This window comes from Notolepis coatsorum, assembly GCF_963971535.1.
Source record: "Notolepis coatsorum genome assembly, chromosome: 1".
In the NCBI taxonomy this organism is placed as follows: domain Eukaryota; kingdom Metazoa; phylum Chordata; class Actinopteri; order Aulopiformes; family Paralepididae; genus Notolepis; species Notolepis coatsorum.
In genome coordinates, this window is record NC_140165.1 from 181275955 (window position 1) to 181296683 (window position 20729).

General features: G+C 51.7%; 1 protein-coding gene across 1 annotated transcript in view; it reads left to right on the forward strand.

Annotated features, from left to right (window-relative positions):
- The window catches only part of prpf8 (pre-mRNA processing factor 8), a 147858-nt gene that overhangs the window by 104988 nt on the left and 22141 nt on the right, over positions 1 to 20729 (forward strand). The window contains exons 34-37 of the mRNA XM_084328371.1: positions 4642 to 4770; positions 6562 to 6675; positions 7367 to 7540; positions 8511 to 8704. Coding sequence (XP_084184497.1) covers positions 4642 to 4770; positions 6562 to 6675; positions 7367 to 7540; positions 8511 to 8704 — 611 coding nt within the window. The remainder of the gene's footprint in view (positions 1 to 4641; positions 4771 to 6561; positions 6676 to 7366; positions 7541 to 8510; positions 8705 to 20729) is intronic.

Below are 20729 nucleotides of genomic sequence, written 5' to 3' on the forward strand. Positions count from 1 at the left end.
TGTTTATTAAAAATTCGAATGTCAACATTATGATCGAAGCTTCGAAGCATTCGGTACAGCCCTACAAAATAATGTGCCTCATTCTTTCAGTTTTTGCATGACTACGTCCTTGAGAATAACTGAAAAGTTGGATTATTTTTAGGCTATATATTTTATGCTGATGTATGGTATTTTTGGAGTGTAAAAAAAAAAAAAAAAAAAAACGTATATCGAACCGAACCGAAAACCGAGACACCAAAACCGTGATACGAACCGAATCGTAGATTTTGTGAACCGTTCCACCCCTAATATATATATAGTTGTGTTTCCCTTCATTTTACTTTCTTCAAGTACTGTAACACTGCATCAAATGTTGCTGTTCATTCCTTGTTTGTTCTGTAGAACATCTTTGTCAGTATGGTGTCTGAGCACTGGTGTCTTGGTTAGACTAGTGTTTTTGTGGCTCGTTTTTATATGTTTTTGAATACGTTTCATGTCCCTATTACACAGAAATGCGTTTTTTGGCGTTTTTTTGGGGATACGGCTGAAACGCTAAATTGTGTTTGCGTTTTGGAGAACCCCTAAAAAACGCGCCGACAACAGCCGTGTAGTCTGCACGGAGCCGTTGTTGCGAAAACGCCCATGCGCAGTAGATACCATCTGCGTGCCCTTCCGGTGACAACAGAGTGTGTGTGTGTGTGTGTTTGGGACAGAGGCAGAGCTGTCCCAAATAGCTGCAGCTACCATGTGTTGTCAAGTTATTGTTATAAGGATCCCAGTCCAAGCTACAACAGTCTGCATTCCCTTAACAATTGTTTGTATTGAGCCGTATTGTATTGTACCCATATGCAATATGTTAAATAAAGTTTACATCCATTCATTCTGCTAGCATTACCGATTGCATGAGCAGCTGGCTAACGTGAGCTATCAGATCCTGTTAGCTCAAAGCTCCTCTTTCAACTTAACAAGCATTAAACAAAATGTCCCAGTCATCTATTCACCTTTGTTTAATACACACAGCGTTGTCTCTAATGTTATCTAACTACTGATAGCTCTCGATATCATCAGTTTGGTGCTGGCTAAATAGCGTGAGCTAACGTTAGCTTCTAGCCACAATGCTATACTGTTATAATGGCATACTCCATTGACGTTAGCATGCAGCTAACAATGCTACCGATCTTTTTTTAGACTAAACTATCCGCTCTTGGTGGTCACTTTTGTTGATGTTAGTTTTGTTTCATCAACAAATGACAGGCAGAACACACAGTGAATGTGTCCGTTTTGTTTATTGCACTTTTATTAGGCTTTGCTGAAAAAGAATTGCTGCATTGAGCCTTGAGTGAGAGTGAGTGAGCTGCACAGACAAAAATACTCATAACTCGCTGAAATATTGACGGATTTACAAACGGGTTGGTTTGCTATAAACATCAAAGATGTAGTTATGATACTGCATACTTATAAAAAAAAACATTTTAAAGATGTTTTTTTTTACAAACCGCTTGAATCATAGCCACGTTAATAATGATTGTAATAAACCAAACCGTTTGTAAATCCGTCAATATTTCAGCGAGTTATGAGTATTTTTGTCTGTGCAGCTCACTCACTCTCACTCAAGGCTAACTGGAGCAAGATGGCGGCGGTTCAGTGACGTTGCTCTCCATTGGCCGGCAGCGCGGGCAAGCTATCTAGTGTTCTATATATATCTATGCCCATAGGCGCCTGCCTTGTTGACATTTTCTTTGCTGGAGCTTCCAGGAAGTGTATTGGCACATTCAAGTTCTGATTGGTTGAAATTGCCTTCATGTTCGCCACCTACTGCCACCTACTGCTTTGGCAGTGTACTACATCAGTGTGCTCAGGTGACAAAAATGAAAGTGTGACTCGAGGCTGCGACGTCGTGGCGAAACGCATATGACAATGAAACGAAAGGTGTAACCGCAGCTTTAGTAAGTAGTGTTGTCACGATACTGGAATTTCGACTTCGATACAATACCTTGAAAAGTATCGATACTTCGATACCATTTCGATACCCAAAAAAAATAATAATAATTTTAACAAATTTAGCTTTTGTTGCTGGTTGATTCTCCTCAGCTTCGAGTCTGGTACTATAAGAGAAGATAAATATAACACTTTTAAAACCCTTTGTTTATCTTTAGATCACACATTTAAAAATAACTGTTCATCTCACTTCAATCATTTTTATTGCAAATGCAGAACATGGTATTTTCTCAAGCAGACAGATGTAAACACTGTAATCTGTGTTGCATGTACCTCACAAACTGAACAGTTAGTAACAGTTTTTATTTAAAGATAACGAGAGCAAGCGAGAGAGAGAGAGGTATCGGTAGATAGAGAGAGAGAGAGAGAGAGGTAGCGGTAGATAGAGAGAGCGAGAGAGAGAGAGAGAGGTAGCGGTAGATGGAGAGAGACAGAGAGAGAGAGAGAGAGAGAGGCTATGCTCGGAGCATTTTAGTAATGTTACATTTTCAACAAGATTGCTATTTAAACACTTGGTGGAAACGGGGTAACGTTAACCTTATGTCGACTGTAGTATTGTATGACCTCGACATAACGTTTACACGTTAACGTTACTCCGTTTCCATGCAGTATTTATAACGGTGGCCAGCTAAGCTAAGGGAGCTAACTGCTAGCAGTAGCTAACGTTAGCTGGTAGCTGTAACGTTACAACGAATCAGCTGTTGATATTATGCGCCATCAGTAGACAACGTATCATGTATTAAACTAGAGTTAATGGTTTAATGCTTCAGTCACAGTGACGTTGAAAGAGCAGCTGTCACGAACCTCTTTCATTTCTTTATGGAGATCCGCGCTGGCACTGCTCTGTAACACCGCTTGCAAATAGCATTGGGGAAGCTTTAGCTTGTCCTTCGTTGTTTACTTCAAACCCGAAGTACCTCCAAACAGCACTTCTGCTGTTTTCTTTATCCACAAGCACAAGTTGCGGAGGCTCTGCATTTGCCATCATTTTCAGCTAAAAGCTCTTGTTTACAAATACAAACTGAAGACTGCTCTGTGAGGGGAGGGCTGGACTCGGAGCAGGCGGAACAGCGCGTCAACAACTTGCTGTAGAACACTCGCCAGCTGGTACCGATACTGCAGAAAGTATCGGTATTTCGGGAAATGAGTATCGAAGCAGTTTTAAATATTGTTTTATATATGTATCGATACTTCGATATTTTTGACAACACTATTAGTAAGTAGTGCCTGACCACAGTTTAGTGGATCGGTATGTCAGTCATTTTGCAAACTGTCAAGTCTAGCTTTTCGGTCTCTTTAGATCTAGTGCTGAAGACTGGGGTTTTGTTTGAATAATGTAGTAGTCTTATTTTGTTGCTACCTCAGGTAGAAAGACTTTCTCTTTGATCTGTGTTGTAATTCTTTGTTTTGATTAGAATTCTCTTTTTTTTTAACTTTTTTTTTTAAGCGTTTATCGCTTTTCTGGTCAAGCATGACCGACAGAAACAGGTTGAATGGGATGTAGAGCAGGGGAAGACACTCTGAGAAAATACGGCGGGTCCGGGAATCGAACTTGTGTACCCCAGATCCGTGACGAGCACGGTTGTCCCCGACGCAGAAATAGCGCCGAGATATGCGGTGAGCTACGGGAGCTCCCCTTGATTAGAATTCTTACCCCCTTCTAAACCACATAAGCATCGGGCAAAAATGGGGCTAGTTTTGCATAACATACCTCACTATTGCATACCCAAAGTAATTTGTGATTTATTATACTTTATTATAGCACATGCATGAGTTTGGTCTCTTTTGAAACTAAACATTATGATCTTTCCTCCACAACAAAGAAGAATCACTTTGAGTGCTAATGAAATAGAGTTACAAAGGTTTGAACACACTGAAATAAAGGTTTTGTGTACTCGCATTTCTCTTTACTTGTTGCCAGATGCCTGTATTTAAGTTCCAGCTGAGGGGTAGGAGCTGGAAAACATAAGTGTTCCATAGCCTGAAGTCTTATCTACAGTACAGGTCCAAAGTGTATAACAATCCCACGTAAAATTTGCCGTCCACTTCCATTGATTCCGAGGCTCTAGTCAAAACAAAGGACTTCCCTGGCTTCTTCTACCCCTTTCTTGTTGCGATCAGCCCCCGCATGGGATAACATTGGCGCCAGAATTTCATTGGCTACAAAGGTGGTCAATCATTTTCGCCATCAGTGGTGACTGGTCCATTCAGGACCGGGCCAAACGGGATGTGGTCACTTGTCCGATTCGCTTGTCAAATGACGCTCGTCGGATGTTTCATCTTGTAACTCAAGACTGGAAGCATGCAATAGGTCGAGTAGGGTGATGGTCGAAAGGCGTCAAATTCAACTTTCCAACAATGTATTGGTTGATCGGCATAAACACAGCCCTGTGCTGGCGACGAGGGCAAAGTGTGACGCCCCACCGTCTGAAGCTTAAGTGGTTAAGAAAGTTCACCTTTTTCCCAACCAAATATTATTTGTATTGGGCTCTTATTAACACAACAAGGGCATACTGTTCTCTCTGTGACTGCACTCTCAATAAAAGTCTCAAATTGAAGGAAATAGTGGACCACTGTCAATGAACATTATATATATCTGCATTGTTTTTCTACACAGCGCCATTCCTTTGTGTTCAGTCACATGTATTCTCTCGCTTTCTCTAGACGTTCGAGGGTAACTTGACCACAAAGCCCATTAACGGAGCCATCTTCATCTTCAACCCCAGGACCGGTCAGCTCTTCCTAAAGATCATTCACACCTCTGTGTGGGCCGGTCAGAAACGTCTGGGACAGGTACTTTAAAAACACCATCCATCCATGCCTGTGGAGCATTTTTCCCTATTGTTAGGTTTTAGTGAGTTTTTCCTTACCTTCGCGTGGGGTATGTCTGGGAGTGCTTGCATTCTTTCATTTATTTGCATTTATTTTAAATTTGTTGGACCTTATGGTGTTCTTGTTCTGTTCTTGACTTATTGTTATGTTTTCTTCTTGACTTGTTTAAAGAAGACTTGTACGGCCCATGGGGACATTAACGTGTGTTGTCGGGCCTTATAAATCAATTTGATTTGATTTGATCCATCTGCCACATCCACCCTGTGCTAGCATCCATCCTAACCACCAGCACATAACCACTGTCCACCAGCCCCTAACCACTGTCCACCAGCCCCTAACCACTATCCACCAGCCCCTAACCACTATCCACCAGCCCCTAACACCATCCACCAGCCCCTAACACCATCCACCAGCCCCTATCCACCAGCCCCTAACACCATCCACCAGCCCCTATCCACCAGCCCCTAACCACTATCCACCAGCCCCTAACCACTATCCACCAGCCCCTAACACCATCCACCAGCCCCTAACACCATCCACCAGCCCCTAACCACCATCCACCAGCCCCTAACCACTATCCACCAGCCCCTAACCACTATCCACCAGCCCCTAACCACTATCCACCAGCCCCTAACCACTATCCACCAGCCCCTAACCACTATCCACCAGCCCCTAACCACTATCCACCAGCCCCTATCCACCAGCCCCTAACACCATCCACCAGCCCCTAACCACTATCCACCAGCCCCTAACCACTATCCACCAGCCCCTAACCACTATCCACCAGCCCCTAACACCATCCACCAGCCCCTAACCACTATCCACCAGCCCCTAACCACTATCCACCAGCCCCTAACCACTATCCACCAGCCCCTAACCACTATCCACCAGCCCCTATCCACCAGCCCCTAACACCATCCACCAGCCCCTAACACCATCCACCAGCCCCTAACCACTATCCACCAGCCCCTAACACCATCCACCAGCCCCTAACCACTATCCACCAGCCCCTAACACCATCCACCAGCCCCTAACACTAACCACCAGCCCCTAACACTATCCACCAGCCCCTAACCACTATCCACCAGCCCCTAACCACCATCCACCAGCCCCTAACCACCATCCACCAGCCCCTAACCACTATCCACCAGCCCCTAACCACTATCCACCAGCCCCTAACCACTATCCACCAGCCCCTAACCACCATCCACCAGCCCCTAACCACTATCCACCAGCCCCTAACCACCAGCCCCTAACCACCATCCACCAGCCCCTAACCACTATCCACCAGCCCCTAACCACCATCCACCAGCCCCTAACCACCATCCACCAGCCCCTAACCACTATCCACCAGCCCCTAACCACTATCCACCAGCCCCTAACCACTATCCACCAGCCCCTAACCACCATCCACCAGCCCCTAACCACCATCCACCAGCCCCTAACCACCATCCACCAGCCCCTAACCACCATCCACCAGCCCCTAACCACTATCCACCAGCCCCTAACCACTATCCACCAGCCCCTAACCACCAGCCCCTAACCACCATCCACCAGCCCCTAACCACCAGCCCCTAACCACCTTTCACCAGCCCCTAACCACCGTCCACCAGCCCTTAACACCATCCTAACCACAGTTCACCACAACACTTGATACTGACTCAAAGAATACGCAAAACTATAACACTATGTCCAGGTGAATGTTTGTCTATGTAGGCTTTAGAGGGTTAAGTGTTGTTTTCTTGTCTGCAGCTGGCCAAATGGAAGACTGCTGAAGAAGTGGCTGCCCTGATTCGTTCGCTCCCTGTGGAAGAGCAGCCCAAACAGATCATTGTGACCAGGAAGGGCATGCTGGACCCTCTGGAGGTGAGACCTTTGTTCCATGCACTGCAGTCTGTGGACTGCCTCGATCATTTAGTTCGGTTTTTAAGGTTATATAAACACTAGCTATGCGTCGCTCCAAACAAAACATCCAACTTTGGCCGCTGTTGACCTGGATCAGATGTAGCAAGAAGTGAACGCGTGTGTTCCATATGTCTGGTAGTGAAGGCTATGTGTATGCGATTGTTTGTTTTTGTGTGTGTGATAGTAAGAGAAATGGAGAGAGGGATATCATAGTGTGTTAGAAAGAGAAGTAAATGTCAGTCATGCTGTAGGCTTCCTCTTTCCCATTGTAAGTTCCCATGTTTAGAAAGATGTTCACTGTTATTTTGTGTATGAATGAATCAATGATACAACTGGGTCATGAGTAGATTGTAGTCTGTGTTGGCTCAGATCACCCTGTGTTGGCTCAGATCACCCCGTGTTGGCTCAGATCACCCTGTGTTGGCTCAGATCACCCCGTGTTGGCTCAGATCACCCTGTGTTGGCTCAGATCACCCCGTGTTGGCTCAGATCACCCTGTGTTGGCTCAGATCACCCCGTGTTGGCTCAGATCACCCCGTGTTGGCAGATTTAGGGGTTGGTGGATGGTGGTCATCCCTACTAAAAATTATTGTTTCAATTGTAATGCTAACTTGGCATTGCCCCTCTCTCCCCCTCCTTATACCACATCCAGGTCCACTTGCTGGACTTCCCCAACATTGTGATCAAGGGCTCAGAGCTGCAGCTGCCCTTCCAGGCCTGTTTGAAGGTGGAGAAGTTCGGAGACCTGATCCTGAAGGCCACCGAGCCCCAGATGGTGCTCTTCAACCTCTACGATGATTGGCTCAAGACCATCTCCTCCTACACAGTCAGTCTTTATTACCTCATTACAGCCTCACATTAGGATGAAATACACTGGATTTGACCTGCCTCTATATATTGTCTGAATGGAAATGAAGTTAAATCAGAGTTAGTTTATCTAAAGGGGAATGCTACTAGGACGGGGAACTATAATTTCCCTCCATTAGGCACCGTGGAGCAATACATACTTGCCATCTAACCTGTCTAATTGATAGTTAAAACTACCAAACGATCAGTCATTTTCTTATCTATACTAGACGTGTAGAACACAAATATTTACAATATATACATATGTAAGGCGGCTGGTTGGCGCAGCGGACATTGCGCTCGTCACCAACGCAAGAGACACCGGGTTCGACTCCGGCTGTCGGCGTTGCCTCCGGCTTTGGTCGGCCGTCATACTGACTCAATTGGCAGAGTTAGTGGGTGGAAGTCGATGGGTGGTAATCTGGACGTTGTGGACAGCGACTCCTACAGGTCGGTTGGGGATGCATGCACAGCAGAGACAGGAAATGGCGGGGGTAGTGTGAGCCTCCCACACGTTACACCTCGCCAATGAGAGTCCGTGCTGGCAGGTGAAAAGATGTGACAGGCTGCCTCCTCGTGTATCGGAGGGGACACGTGATGCAAGGCTTCTATCCTCCCTACAACCGGCCAGTGGGGGGCATATGCGAGCAACGTTCAAGACGGGGGAGGGGAGAATTTGCACAGCGGGTAATTGGGGATGGGAGAAAAAAAATTAAAAGAGGAGAAAAGGTGGATAAAAAAAATATATATATATATATACATATGAGAGAGGGAGACCACTCGTATTTAACAGCTGCGTATTGCGATAATTTTCTAGTATCTGTATCGTGCAACCCTACATGACTAATCTACAAATTAGTAACAGTAACGGACCCATTAGCATCCAGCGAGACCTCGTCACTCGCCCTCCTGTGTAACTAGTGTCGTGTGTGGCATGCTATTATCTCTAGGCCTTCTCTCGTCTCATCCTGATCCTGCGAGCACTCCATGTCAACAACGACCGGGCCAAGGTGATCCTGAAACCAGACAAGACGACCATCACCGAACCCCATCACATCTGGCCGACACTCACAGATGAGGAGTGGATCAAGGTAGAGGTGCAACTCAAAGACCTCATCCTGGCCGACTACGGCAAGAAGAACAAGTGAGTAGCTACTAGCTAGAAGACTTGGTCAGATAGCAGTATGCATTTTATTAAACTTCCATGTAGGTTGTTTTGGATGTCTTGCCAACCGATAATCTCATCATGAACAAGTCATTTGCCTTATTATTTGTTAGTTTGTTTATTTATTTATTTATATATATTTTTTCACAGAATTGTCATGTTTCTGCTTTTATTCATGATCTCTAATATTCTAATTTGATTTCCACTGTTGATCCTTATATATTGATAATACTGCTGCAATCTGTAATAATTTTTTTTTAAAGTATGTATTGATAGAACATGTACGTTTTTGTATATCGCATACGATGCAGCATACCACCTGACCCTGCTCCTAGTCTGATACCTCCTGACCCTCCTAGTCTGATACCTCCTGACCCTCCTAGTCTGATACCTCCTGGCCCTGCTCCTAGTCTGATACCTCCTGACCCTGCTCCTAGTCTGATACCTCCTGGCCCTGCTCCTAGTCTGATACCTCCTGGCCCTGCTCCTAGTCTGATACCTCCTGACCCTGCTCCTAGTCTGATACCTCCTGACCCTGCTCCTAGTCTGATACCTCCTGGCCCTGCTCCTAGTCTGATACCACCTGACCCTCCTAGTCTGATACCTCCTGACCCTGCTCCTAGTCTGATACCTCCTGACCCTGCTCCTAGTCTGATACCTCCTGGCCCTGCTCCTAGTCTGATACCTCCTGACCCTGCTCCTAGTCTGATACCTCCTGGCCCTGCTCCTAGTCTGATACCTCCTGACCCTGCTCCTAGTCTGATACCTCCTGGCCCTGCTCCTAGTCTGATACCTCCTGGCCCTGCTCCTAGTCTGATACCACCTGGCCCTGCTCCTAGTCTGATACCTCCTGGCCCTGCTCCTAGTCTGATACCTCCTGACCCTCCTAGTCTGATACCTCCTGACCCTGCTCCTAGTCTGATACCTCCTGGCCCTGCTCCTAGTCTGATACCTCCTGACCCTGCTCCTAGTCTGATACCTCCTGACCCTCCTAGTCTGATACCTCCTGGCCCTGCTCCTAGTCTGATACCTCCTGGCCCTGCTCCTAGTCTGATACCTCCTGGCCCTGCTCCTAGTCTGATACCTCCTGGCCCTGCTCCTAGTCTGATACCTCCTGACCCTGCTCCTAGTCTGATACCTCCTGGCCCTGCTCCTAGTCTGATACCTCCTGACCCTGCTCCTAGTCTGATACCTCCTGACCCTGCTCCTAGTCTGATACCTCCTGACCCTGCTCCTAGTCTGATACCTCCTGACCCTGCTCCTAGTCTGATACCTCCTGACCCTGCTCCTAGTCTGATACCTCCTGACCCTGCTCCTAGTCTGATACCTCCTGACCCTCCTAGTCTGATACCTCCTGGCCCTGCTCCTAGTCTGATACCTCCTGGCCCTGCTCCTAGTCTGATACCTCCTGGCCCTGCTCCTAGTCTGATACCTCCTGGCCCTGCTCCTAGTCTGATACCTCCTGACCCTCCTAGTCTGATACCTCCTGACCCTGCTCCTAGTCTGATACCTCCTGACCCTCCTAGTCTGATACCTCCTGGCCCTGCTCCTAGTCTGATACCTCCTGACCCTGCTCCTAGTCTGATACCTCCTGACCCTCCTAGTCTGATACCTCCTGGCCCTGCTCCTAGTCTGATACCACCTGACCCTCCTAGTCTGATACCACCTGACCCTGCTCCTAGTCTGATACCTCCTGACCCTCCTAGTCTGATACCACCTGACCCTCCTAGTCTGATACCACCTGACCCTGCTCCTAGTCTGATACCTCCTGACCCTCCTAGTCTGATACCTCCTGACCCTCCTAGTCTGATACCTCCTGACCCTGCTCCTAGTCTGATACCACCTGACCCTGCTCCTAGTCTGATACCACCTGACCCTGCTCCTAGTCTGATACCTCCTGGCCCTGCTCCTAGTCTGATACCTCCTGACCCTCCTAGTCTGATACCTCCTGGCCCTGCTCCTAGTCTGATACCTCCTGACCCTGCTCCTAGTCTGATACCTCCTGACCCTCCTAGTCTGATACCTCCTGGCCCTGCTCCTAGTCTGATACCTCCTGACCCTGCTCCTAGTCTGATACCTCCTGGCCCTGCTCCTAGTCTGATACCTCCTGACCCTGCTCCTAGTCTGATACCTCCTGGCCCTGCTCCTAGTCTGATACCTCCTGACCCTGCTCCTAGTCTGATACCTCCTGACCCTGCTCCTAGTCTGATACCACCTGGCCCTGCTCCTAGTCTGATACCTCCTGGCCCTGCTCCTAGTCTGATACCTCCTGACCCTCCTAGTCTGATACCTCCTGGCCCTGCTCCTAGTCTGATACCTCCTGGCCCTGCTCCTAGTCTGATACCTCCTGACCCTGCTCCTAGTCTGATACCTCCTGACCCTGCTCCTAGTCTGATACCTCCTGACCCTGCTCCTAGTCTGATACCTCCTGGCCCTGCTCCTAGTCTGATACCTCCTGACCCTCCTAGTCTGATACCTCCTGGCCCTGCTCCTAGTCTGATACCTCCTGGCCCTGCTCCTAGTCTGATACCTCCTGGCCCTGCTAGTCTGATACCTCCTGACCCTCCTAGTCTGATACCTCCTGACCCTCCTAGTCTGATACCTCCTGACCCTGCTCCTAGTCTGATACCTCCTGGCCCTGCTAGTCTGATACCTCCTGACCCTGCTCCTAGTCTGATACCTCCTGACCCTGCTCCTAGTCTGATACCTCCTGGCCCTGCTCCTAGTCTGATACCTCCTGACCCTGCTCCTAGTCTGATACCACCTGACCCTGCTCCTAGTCTGATACCTCCTGACCCTCCTAGTCTGATACCTCCTGGCCCTGCTCCTAGTCTGATACCTCCTGACCCTCCTAGTCTGATACCTCCTGACCCTGCTCCTAGTCTGATACCACCTGACCCTGCTCCTAGTCTGATACCTCCTGACCCTCCTAGTCTGATACCTCCTGGCCCTGCTCCTAGTCTGATACCTCCTGACCCTCCTAGTCTGATACCTCCTGACCCTCCTAGTCTGATACCTCCTGACCCTGCTCCTAGTCTGATACCTCCTGGCCCTGCTCCTAGTCTGATACCTCCTGACCCTGCTCCTAGTCTGATACCTCCTGGCCCTGCTCCTAGTCTGATACCTCCTGGCCCTGCTCCTAGTCTGATACCTCCTGGCCCTGCTCCTAGTCTGATACCTCCTGGCCCTGCTCCTAGTCTGATACCTCCTGACCCTCCTAGTCTGATACCTCCTGGCCCTGCTCCTAGTCTGATACCTCCTGACCCTCCTAGTCTGATACCTCCTGACCCTCCTAGTCTGATACCTCCTGACCCTGCTCCTAGTCTGATACCTCCTGGCCCTGCTCCTAGTCTGATACCTCCTGACCCTGCTCCTAGTCTGATACCTCCTGGCCCTGCTCCTAGTCTGATACCTCCTGACCCTCCTAGTCTGATACCTCCTGACCCTGCTCCTAGTCTGATACCTCCTGACCCTGCTCCTAGTCTGATACCTCCTGGCCCTGCTCCTAGTCTGATACCTCCTGGCCCTGCTCCTAGTCTGATACCTCCTGGCCCTGCTCCTAGTCTGATACCTCCTGACCCTGCTCCTAGTCTGATACCTCCTGACCCTGCTCCTAGTCTGATACCTCCTGACCCTCCTAGTCTGATACCTCCTGGCCCTGCTCCTAGTCTGATACCTCCTGACCCTCCTAGTCTGATACCTCCTGACCCTGCTCCTAGTCTGATACCTCCTGGCCCTGCTCCTAGTCTGATACCTCCTGACCCTGCTCCTAGTCTGATACCTCCTGACCCTGCTCCTAGTCTGATACCTCCTGGCCCTGCTCCTAGTCTGATACCTCCTGACCCTGCTCCTAGTCTGATACCTCCTGACCCTGCTCCTAGTCTGATACCTCCTGACCCTGCTCCTAGTCTGATACCTCCTGGCCCTGCTCCTAGTCTGATACCTCCTGACCCTCCTAGTCTGATACCTCCTGGCCCTGCTCCTAGTCTGATACCACCTGGCCCTGCTCCTAGTCTGATACCTCCTGACCCTGCTCCTAGTCTGATACCTCCTGGCCCTGCTCCTAGTCTGATACCTCCTGACCCTCCTAGTCTGATACCTCCTGGCCCTGCTCCTAGTCTGATACCTCCTGACCCTCCTAGTCTGATACCTCCTGACCCTGCTCCTAGTCTGATACCTCCTGACCCTGCTCCTAGTCTGATACCACCTGACCCTCCTAGTCTGATACCTCTTGGCCCTGCTCCTAGTCTGACACCTCCTGACCCTCCTAGTCTGATACCTCCTGACCCTCCTAGTCTGATACCTCCTGGCCCTGCTCCTAGTCTGATACCTCCTGACCCTGCTCCTAGTCTGATACCTCCTGGCCCTGCTCCTAGTCTGATACCTCCTGACCCTGCTCCTAGTCTGATACCTCCTGACCCTGCTCCTAGTCTGATACCTCCTGGCCCTGCTCCTAGTCTGATACCTCCTGACCCTCCTAGTCTGATACCTCCTGACCCTGCTCCTAGTCTGATACCTCCTGACCCTGCTCCTAGTCTGATACCTCCTGACCCTGCTCCTAGTCTGATACCTCCTGGCCCTGCTCCTAGTCTGATACCTCCTGACCCTCCTAGTCTGATACCTCCTGGCCCTGCTCCTAGTCTGATACCTCCTGACCCTGCTCCTAGTCTGATACCTCCTGGCCCTGCTCCTAGTCTGATACCTCCTGACCCTGCTCCTAGTCTGATACCTCCTGACCCTGCTCCTAGTCTGATACCTCCTGACCCTGCTCCTAGTCTGATACCTCCTGGCCCTGCTCCTAGTCTGATACCTCCTGACCCTGCTCCTAGTCTGATACCTCCTGACCCTCCTAGTCTGATACCTCCTGGCCCTGCTCCTAGTCTGATACCTCCTGGCCCTGCTCCTAGTCTGATACCTCCTGACCCTGCTCCTAGTCTGATACCTCCTGACCCTCCTAGTCTGATACCTCCTGGCCCTGCTCCTAGTCTGATACCTCCTGGCCCTGCTAGTCTGATACCTCCTGACCCTCCTAGTCTGATACCTCCTGACCCTCCTAGTCTGATACCTCCTGGCCCTGCTCCTAGTCTGATACCTCCTGACCCTCCTAGTCTGATACCTCCTGGCCCTCCTAGTCTGATACCTCCTGACCCTGCTCCTAGTCTGATACCTCCTGACCCTGCTCCTAGTCTGATACCTCCTGACCCTGCTAGTCTGATACCTCCTGACCCTGCTCCTAGTCTGATACCTCCTGGCCCTGCTAGTCTGATACCTCCTGACCCTGCTCCTAGTCTGATACCTCCTGACCCTCCTAGTCTGATACCTCCTGACCCTGCTCCTAGTCTGATACCTCCTGGCCCTGCTCCTAGTCTGATACCTCCTGACCCTCCTAGTCTGATACCTCCTGACCCTGCTCCTAGTCTGATACCTCCTGACCCTGCTCCTAGTCTGATACCTCCTGACCCTCCTAGTCTGATACCTCCTGGCCCTGCTCCTAGTCTGATACCTCCTGACCCTGCTCCTAGTCTGATACCTCCTGACCCTCCTAGTCTGATACCTCCTGGCCCTGCTCCTAGTCTGATACCTCCTGACCCTCCTAGTCTGATACCTCCTGGCCCTGCTCCTAGTCTGATACCTCCTGACCCTCCTAGTCTGATACCTCCTGGCCCTGCTCCTAGTCTGATACCTCCTGGCCCTGCTCCTAGTCTGATACCTCCTGACCCTGCTCCTAGTCTGATACCTCCTGGCCCTGCTCCTAGTCTGATACCTCCTGGCCCTGCTCCTAGTCTGATACCTCCTGACCCTGCTCCTAGTCTGATACCTCCTGACCCTCCTAGTCTGATACCTCCTGACCCTCCTAGTCTGATACCTCCTGACCCTCCTAGTCTGATACCTCCTGGCCCTGCTCCTAGTCTGATACCTCCTGACCCTGCTCCTAGTCTGATACCTCCTGACCCTCCTAGTCTGATACCTCCTGACCCTCCTAGTCTGATACCTCCTGGCCCTGCTCCTAGTCTGATACCTCCTGGCCCTGCTCCTAGTCTGATACCTCCTGACCCTGCTCCTAGTCTGATACCTCCTGGCCCTGCTCCTAGTCTGATACCTCCTGACCCTCCTAGTCTGATACCTCCTGACCCTGCTCCTAGTCTGATACCTCCTGGCCCTGCTCCTAGTCTGATACCTCCTGGCCCTGCTCCTAGTCTGATACCTCCTGGCCCTGCTCCTAGTCTGATACCTCCTGGCCCTGCTCCTAGTCTGATACCTCCTGACCCTCCTAGTCTGATACCTCCTGGCCCTGCTCCTAGTCTGATACCTCCTGACCCTCCTAGTCTGATACCTCCTGACCCTCCTAGTCTGATACCTCCTGACCCTGCTCCTAGTCTGATACCTCCTGGCCCTGCTCCTAGTCTGATACCTCCTGGCCCTGCTCCTAGTCTGATACCTCCTGACCCTGCTCCTAGTCTGATACCTCCTGACCCTGCTCCTAGTCTGATACCTCCTGACCCTGCTCCTAGTCTGATACCTCCTGGCCCTGCTCCTAGTCTGATACCTCCTGGCCCTGCTCCTAGTCTGATACCTCCTGGCCCTGCTCCTAGTCTGATACCTCCTGACCCTGCTCCTAGTCTGATACCTCCTGACCCTGCTCCTAGTCTGATACCTCCTGACCCTGCTCCTAGTCTGATACCTCCTGACCCTGCTCCTAGTCTGATACCTCCTGGCCCTGCTCCTAGTCTGATACCTCCTGACCCTGCTCCTAGTCTGATACCTCCTGGCCCTGCTCCTAGTCTGATACCTCCTGGCCCTGCTCCTAGTCTGATACCTCCTGACCCTCCTAGTCTGATACCTCCTGGCCCTGCTCCTAGTCTGATACCTCCTGACCCTCCTAGTCTGATACCTCCTGGCCCTGCTCCTAGTCTGATACCACCTGGCCCTGCTCCTAGTCTGATACCTCCTGACCCTGCTCCTAGTCTGATACCTCCTGGCCCTGCTCCTAGTCTGATACCTCCTGGCCCTGCTCCTAGTCTGATACCACCTGGCCCTGCTCCTAGTCTGATACCTCCTGACCCTCCTAGTCTGATACCTCCTGGCCCTGCTCCTAGTCTGATACCTCCTGGCCCTGCTCCTAGTCTGATACCACCTGGCCCTGCTCCTAGTCTGATACCTCCTGACCCTCCTAGTCTGATACCTCCTGGCCCTGCTCCTAGTCTGATACCTCCTGGCCCTGCTCCTAGTCTGATACCTCCTGGCCCTGCTAGTCTGATACCTCCTGACCCTCCTAGTCTGATACCTCCTGGCCCTGCTCCTAGTCTGATACCTCCTGACCCTCCTAGTCTGATACCTCCTGGCCCTGCTCCTAGTCTGATACCTCCTGGCCCTGCTCCTAGTCTGATACCTCCTGGCCCTGCTCCTAGTCTGATACCTCCTGGCCCTGCTCCTAGTCTGATACCTCCTGGCCCTGCTCCTAGTCTGATACCTCCTGGCCCTGCTCCTAGTCTGATACCTCCTGGCCCTGCTCCTAGTCTGATACCTCCTGACCCTCCTAGTCTGATACCTCCTGGCCCTGCTCCTAGTCTGATACCTCCTGACCCTCCTAGTCTGATACCTCTTGGCCCTGCTCCTAGTCTGATACCTCCTGACCCTGCTCCTAGTCTGATACCTCCTGACCCTCCTAGTCTGATACCTCCTGACCCTCCTAGTCTGATACCTCCTGACCCTCCTAGTCTGATACCTCCTGGCCCTGCTCCTAGTCTGATACCACCTGGCCCTGCTCCTAGTCTGATACCTCCTGACCCTGCTCCTAGTCTGATACCTCCTGACCCTGCTCCTAGTCTGATACCTCCTGGCCCTGCTCCTAGTCTGATACCTCCTGACCCTCCTAGTCTGATACCTCCTGGCCCTGCTCCTAGTCTGATACCTCCTGACCCTGCTCCTAGTCTGATACCTCCTGACCCTCCTAGTCTGATACCTCCTGACCCTGCTCCTAGTCTGATACCTCCTGACCCTGCTCCTAGTCTGATACCTCCTGACCCTGCTCCTAGTCTGATACCACCTGACCCTGCTCCTAGTCTGATACCACCTGACCCTCCTAGTCTGATACCTCTTGGCCCTGCTCCTAGTCTGACACCTCCTGACCCTCCTAGTCTGATACCTCCTGGCCCTGCTCCTAGTCTGATACCTCCTGACCCTGCTCCTAGTCTGATACCTCCTGGCCCTGCTCCTAGTCTGATACCTCCTGACCCTCCTAGTCTGATACCTCCTGACCCTGCTCCTAGTCTGATACCTCCTGACCCTGCTCCTAGTCTGATACCTCCTGACCCTGCTCCTAGTCTGATACCTCCTGGCCCTGCTCCTAGTCTGATACCTCCTGACCCTGCTAGTCTGATACCTCCTGACCCTCCTAGTCTGATACCTCCTGACCCTCCTAGTCTGATACCTCCTGACCCTGCTCCTAGTCTGATACCTCCTGACCCTGCTCCTAGTCTGATACCTCCTGACCCTGCTCCTAGTCTGATACCTCCTGGCCCTGCTCCTAGTCTGATACCTCCTGGCCCTGCTCCTAGTCTGATACCTCCTGGCCCTGCTCCTAGTCTGATACCTCCTGACCCTCCTAGTCTGATACCTCCTGGCCCTGCTCCTAGTCTGATACCTCCTGGCCCTGCTCCTAGTCTGATACCTCCTGACCCTGCTCCTAGTCTGATACCTCCTGACCCTCCTAGTCTGATACCTCCTGACCCTGCTCCTAGTCTGATACCTCCTGGCCCTGCTAGTCTGATACCTCCTGACCCTCCTAGTCTGATACCTCCTGACCCTCCTAGTCTGATACCTCCTGACCCTCCTAGTCTGATACCTCCTGACCCTGCTCCTAGTCTGATACCTCCTGGCCCTGCTCCTAGTCTGATACCTCCTGGCCCTGCTCCTAGTCTGATACCTCCTGACCCTCCTAGTCTGATACCTCCTGACCCTGCTCCTAGTCTGATACCTCCTGGCCCTCCTAGTCTGATACCTCCTGACCCTGCTCCTAGTCTGATACCTCCTGGCCCTGCTAGTCTGATACCTCCTGACCCTGCTCCTAGTCTGATACCTCCTGACCCTCCTAGTCTGATACCTCCTGACCCTGCTCCTAGTCTGATACCTCCTGGCCCTGCTCCTAGTCTGATACCTCCTGACCCTCCTAGTCTGATACCTCCTGACCCTGCTCCTAGTCTGATACCTCCTGACCCTGCTCCTAGTCTGATACCTCCTGACCCTCCTAGTCTGATACCTCCTGGCCCTGCTCCTAGTCTGATACCTCCTGACCCTGCTCCTAGTCTGATACCTCCTGGCCCTGCTCCTAGTCTGATACCTCCTGACCCTGCTCCTAGTCTGATACCTCCTGGCCCTGCTCCTAGTCTGATACCTCCTGACCCTCCTAGTCTGATACCTCCTGGCCCTGCTCCTAGTCTGATACCTCCTGGCCCTGCTCCTAGTCTGATACCTCCTGACCCTGCTCCTAGTCTGATACCTCCTGACCCTCCTAGTCTGATACCTCCTGGCCCTGCTCCTAGTCTGATACCTCCTGGCCCTGCTCCTAGTCTGATACCTCCTGGCCCTGCTCCTAGTCTGATACCTCCTGACCCTGCTCCTAGTCTGATACCTCCTGACCCTGCTCCTAGTCTGATACCTCCTGACCCTGCTCCTAGTCTGATACCTCCTGACCCTGCTCCTAGTCTGATACCTCCTGACCCTGCTCCTAGTCTGATACCTCCTGGCCCTGCTCCTAGTCTGATACCTCCTGACCCTGCTCCTAGTCTGATACCTCCTGGCCCTGCTCCTAGTCTGATACCTCCTGACCCTCCTAGTCTGATACCTCCTGGCCCTGCTCCTAGTCTGATACCTCCTGGCCCTGCTCCTAGTCTGATACCTCCTGACCCTGCTCCTAGTCTGATACCTCCTGACCCTGCTCCTAGTCTGATACCTCCTGGCCCTGCTCCTAGTCTGATACCTCCTGACCCTCCTAGTCTGATACCTCCTGGCCCTGCTCCTAGTCTGATACCTCCTGGCCCTGCTCCTAGTCTGATACCACCTGACCCTGCTCCTAGTCTGATACCTCCTGACCCTCCTAGTCTGATACCTCCTGGCCCTGCTCCTAGTCTGATACCTCCTGACCCTCCTAGTCTGATACCTCCTGACCCTCCTAGTCTGATACCTCCTGACCCTGCTCCTAGTCTGATACCTCCTGGCCCTGCTCCTAGTCTGATACCTCCTGGCCCTGCTCCTAGTCTGATACCTCCTGGCCCTGCTCCTAGTCTGATACCTCCTGGCCCTGCTCCTAGTCTGATACCTCCTGACCCTCCTAGTCTGATACCTCCTGACCCTCCTAGTCTGATACCTCCTGACCCTGCTCCTAGTCTGATACCTCCTGACCCTCCTAGTCTGATACCTCCTGGCCCTGCTCCTAGTCTGATACCTCCTGGCCCTGCTCCTAGTCTGATACCTCCTGACCCTCCTAGTCTGATACCTCCTGACCCTGCTCCTAGTCTGATACCTCCTGGCCCTGCTCCTAGTCTGATACCTCCTGACCCTGCTCCTAGTCTGATACCTCCTGACCCTGCTCCTAGTCTGATACCTCCTGGCCCTGCTCCTAGTCTGATACCTCCTGGCCCTGCTCCTAGTCTGATACCTCCTGGCCCTGCTCCTAGTCTGATACCTCCTGGCCCTCCTAGTCTGATACCTCCTGGCCCTGCTCCTAGTCTGATACCTCCTGGCCCTGCTCCTAGTCTGATACCTCCTGGCCCTGCTCCTAGTCTGATACCTCCTGACCCTGCTCCTAGTCTGATACCTCCTGACCCTGCTCCTAGTCTGATACCTCCTGACCCTGCTCCTAGTCTGATACCTCCTGACCCTGCTCCTAGTCTGATACCTCCTGGCCCTGCTCCTAGTCTGATACCTCCTGACCCTGCTCCTAGTCTGATACCTCCTGGCCCTGCTCCTAGTCTGATACCTCCTGGCCCTGCTCCTAGTCTGATACCTCCTGACCCTCCTAGTCTGATACCTCCTGGCCCTGCTCCTAGTCTGATACCTCCTGACCCTCCTAGTCTGATACCTCCTGGCCCTGCTCCTAGTCTGATACCACCTGGCCCTGCTCCTAGTCTGATACCTCCTGACCCTGCTCCTAGTCTGATACCACCTGGCCCTGCTCCTAGTCTGATACCTCCTGGCCCTGCTCCTAGTCTGATACCTCCTGACCCTCCTAGTCTGATACCTCCTGACCCTGCTCCTAGTCTGATACCACCTGGCCCTGCTCCTAGTCTGATACCTCCTGACCCTCCTAGTCTGATACCTCCTGGCCCTGCTCCTAGTCTGATACCTCCTGACCCTCCTAGTCTGATACCTCCTGGCCCTGCTCCTAGTCTGATACCTCCTGACCCTGCTCCTAGTCTGATACCTCCTGGCCCTGCTCCTAGTCTGATACCTCCTGGCCCTGCTCCTAGTCTGATACCTCCTGACCCTGCTCCTAGTCTGATACCTCCTGACCCTCCTAGTCTGATACCTCCTGGCCCTGCTCCTAGTCTGATACCTCCTGACCCTGCTCCTAGTCTGATACCTCCTGGCCCTGCTCCTAGTCTGATACCACCTGGCCCTGCTCCTAGTCTGATACCTCCTGACCCTCCTAGTCTGATACCTCCTGGCCCTGCTCCTAGTCTGATACCTCCTGGCCCTGCTCCTAGTCTGATACCTCCTGACCCTCCTAGTCTGATACCTCCTGACCCTGCTCCTAGTCTGATACCTCCTGACCCTGCTCCTAGTCTGATACCTCCTGGCCCTGCTCCTAGTCTGATACCTCCTGACCCTGCTCCTAGTCTGATACCTCCTGACCCTCCTAGTCTGATACCTCCTGGCCCTGCTCCTAGTCTGATACCTCCTGACCCTCCTAGTCTGATACCTCCTGACCCTGCTCCTAGTCTGATACCTCCTGACCCTCCTAGTCTGATACCTCCTGACCCTCCTAGTCTGATACCTCCTGGCC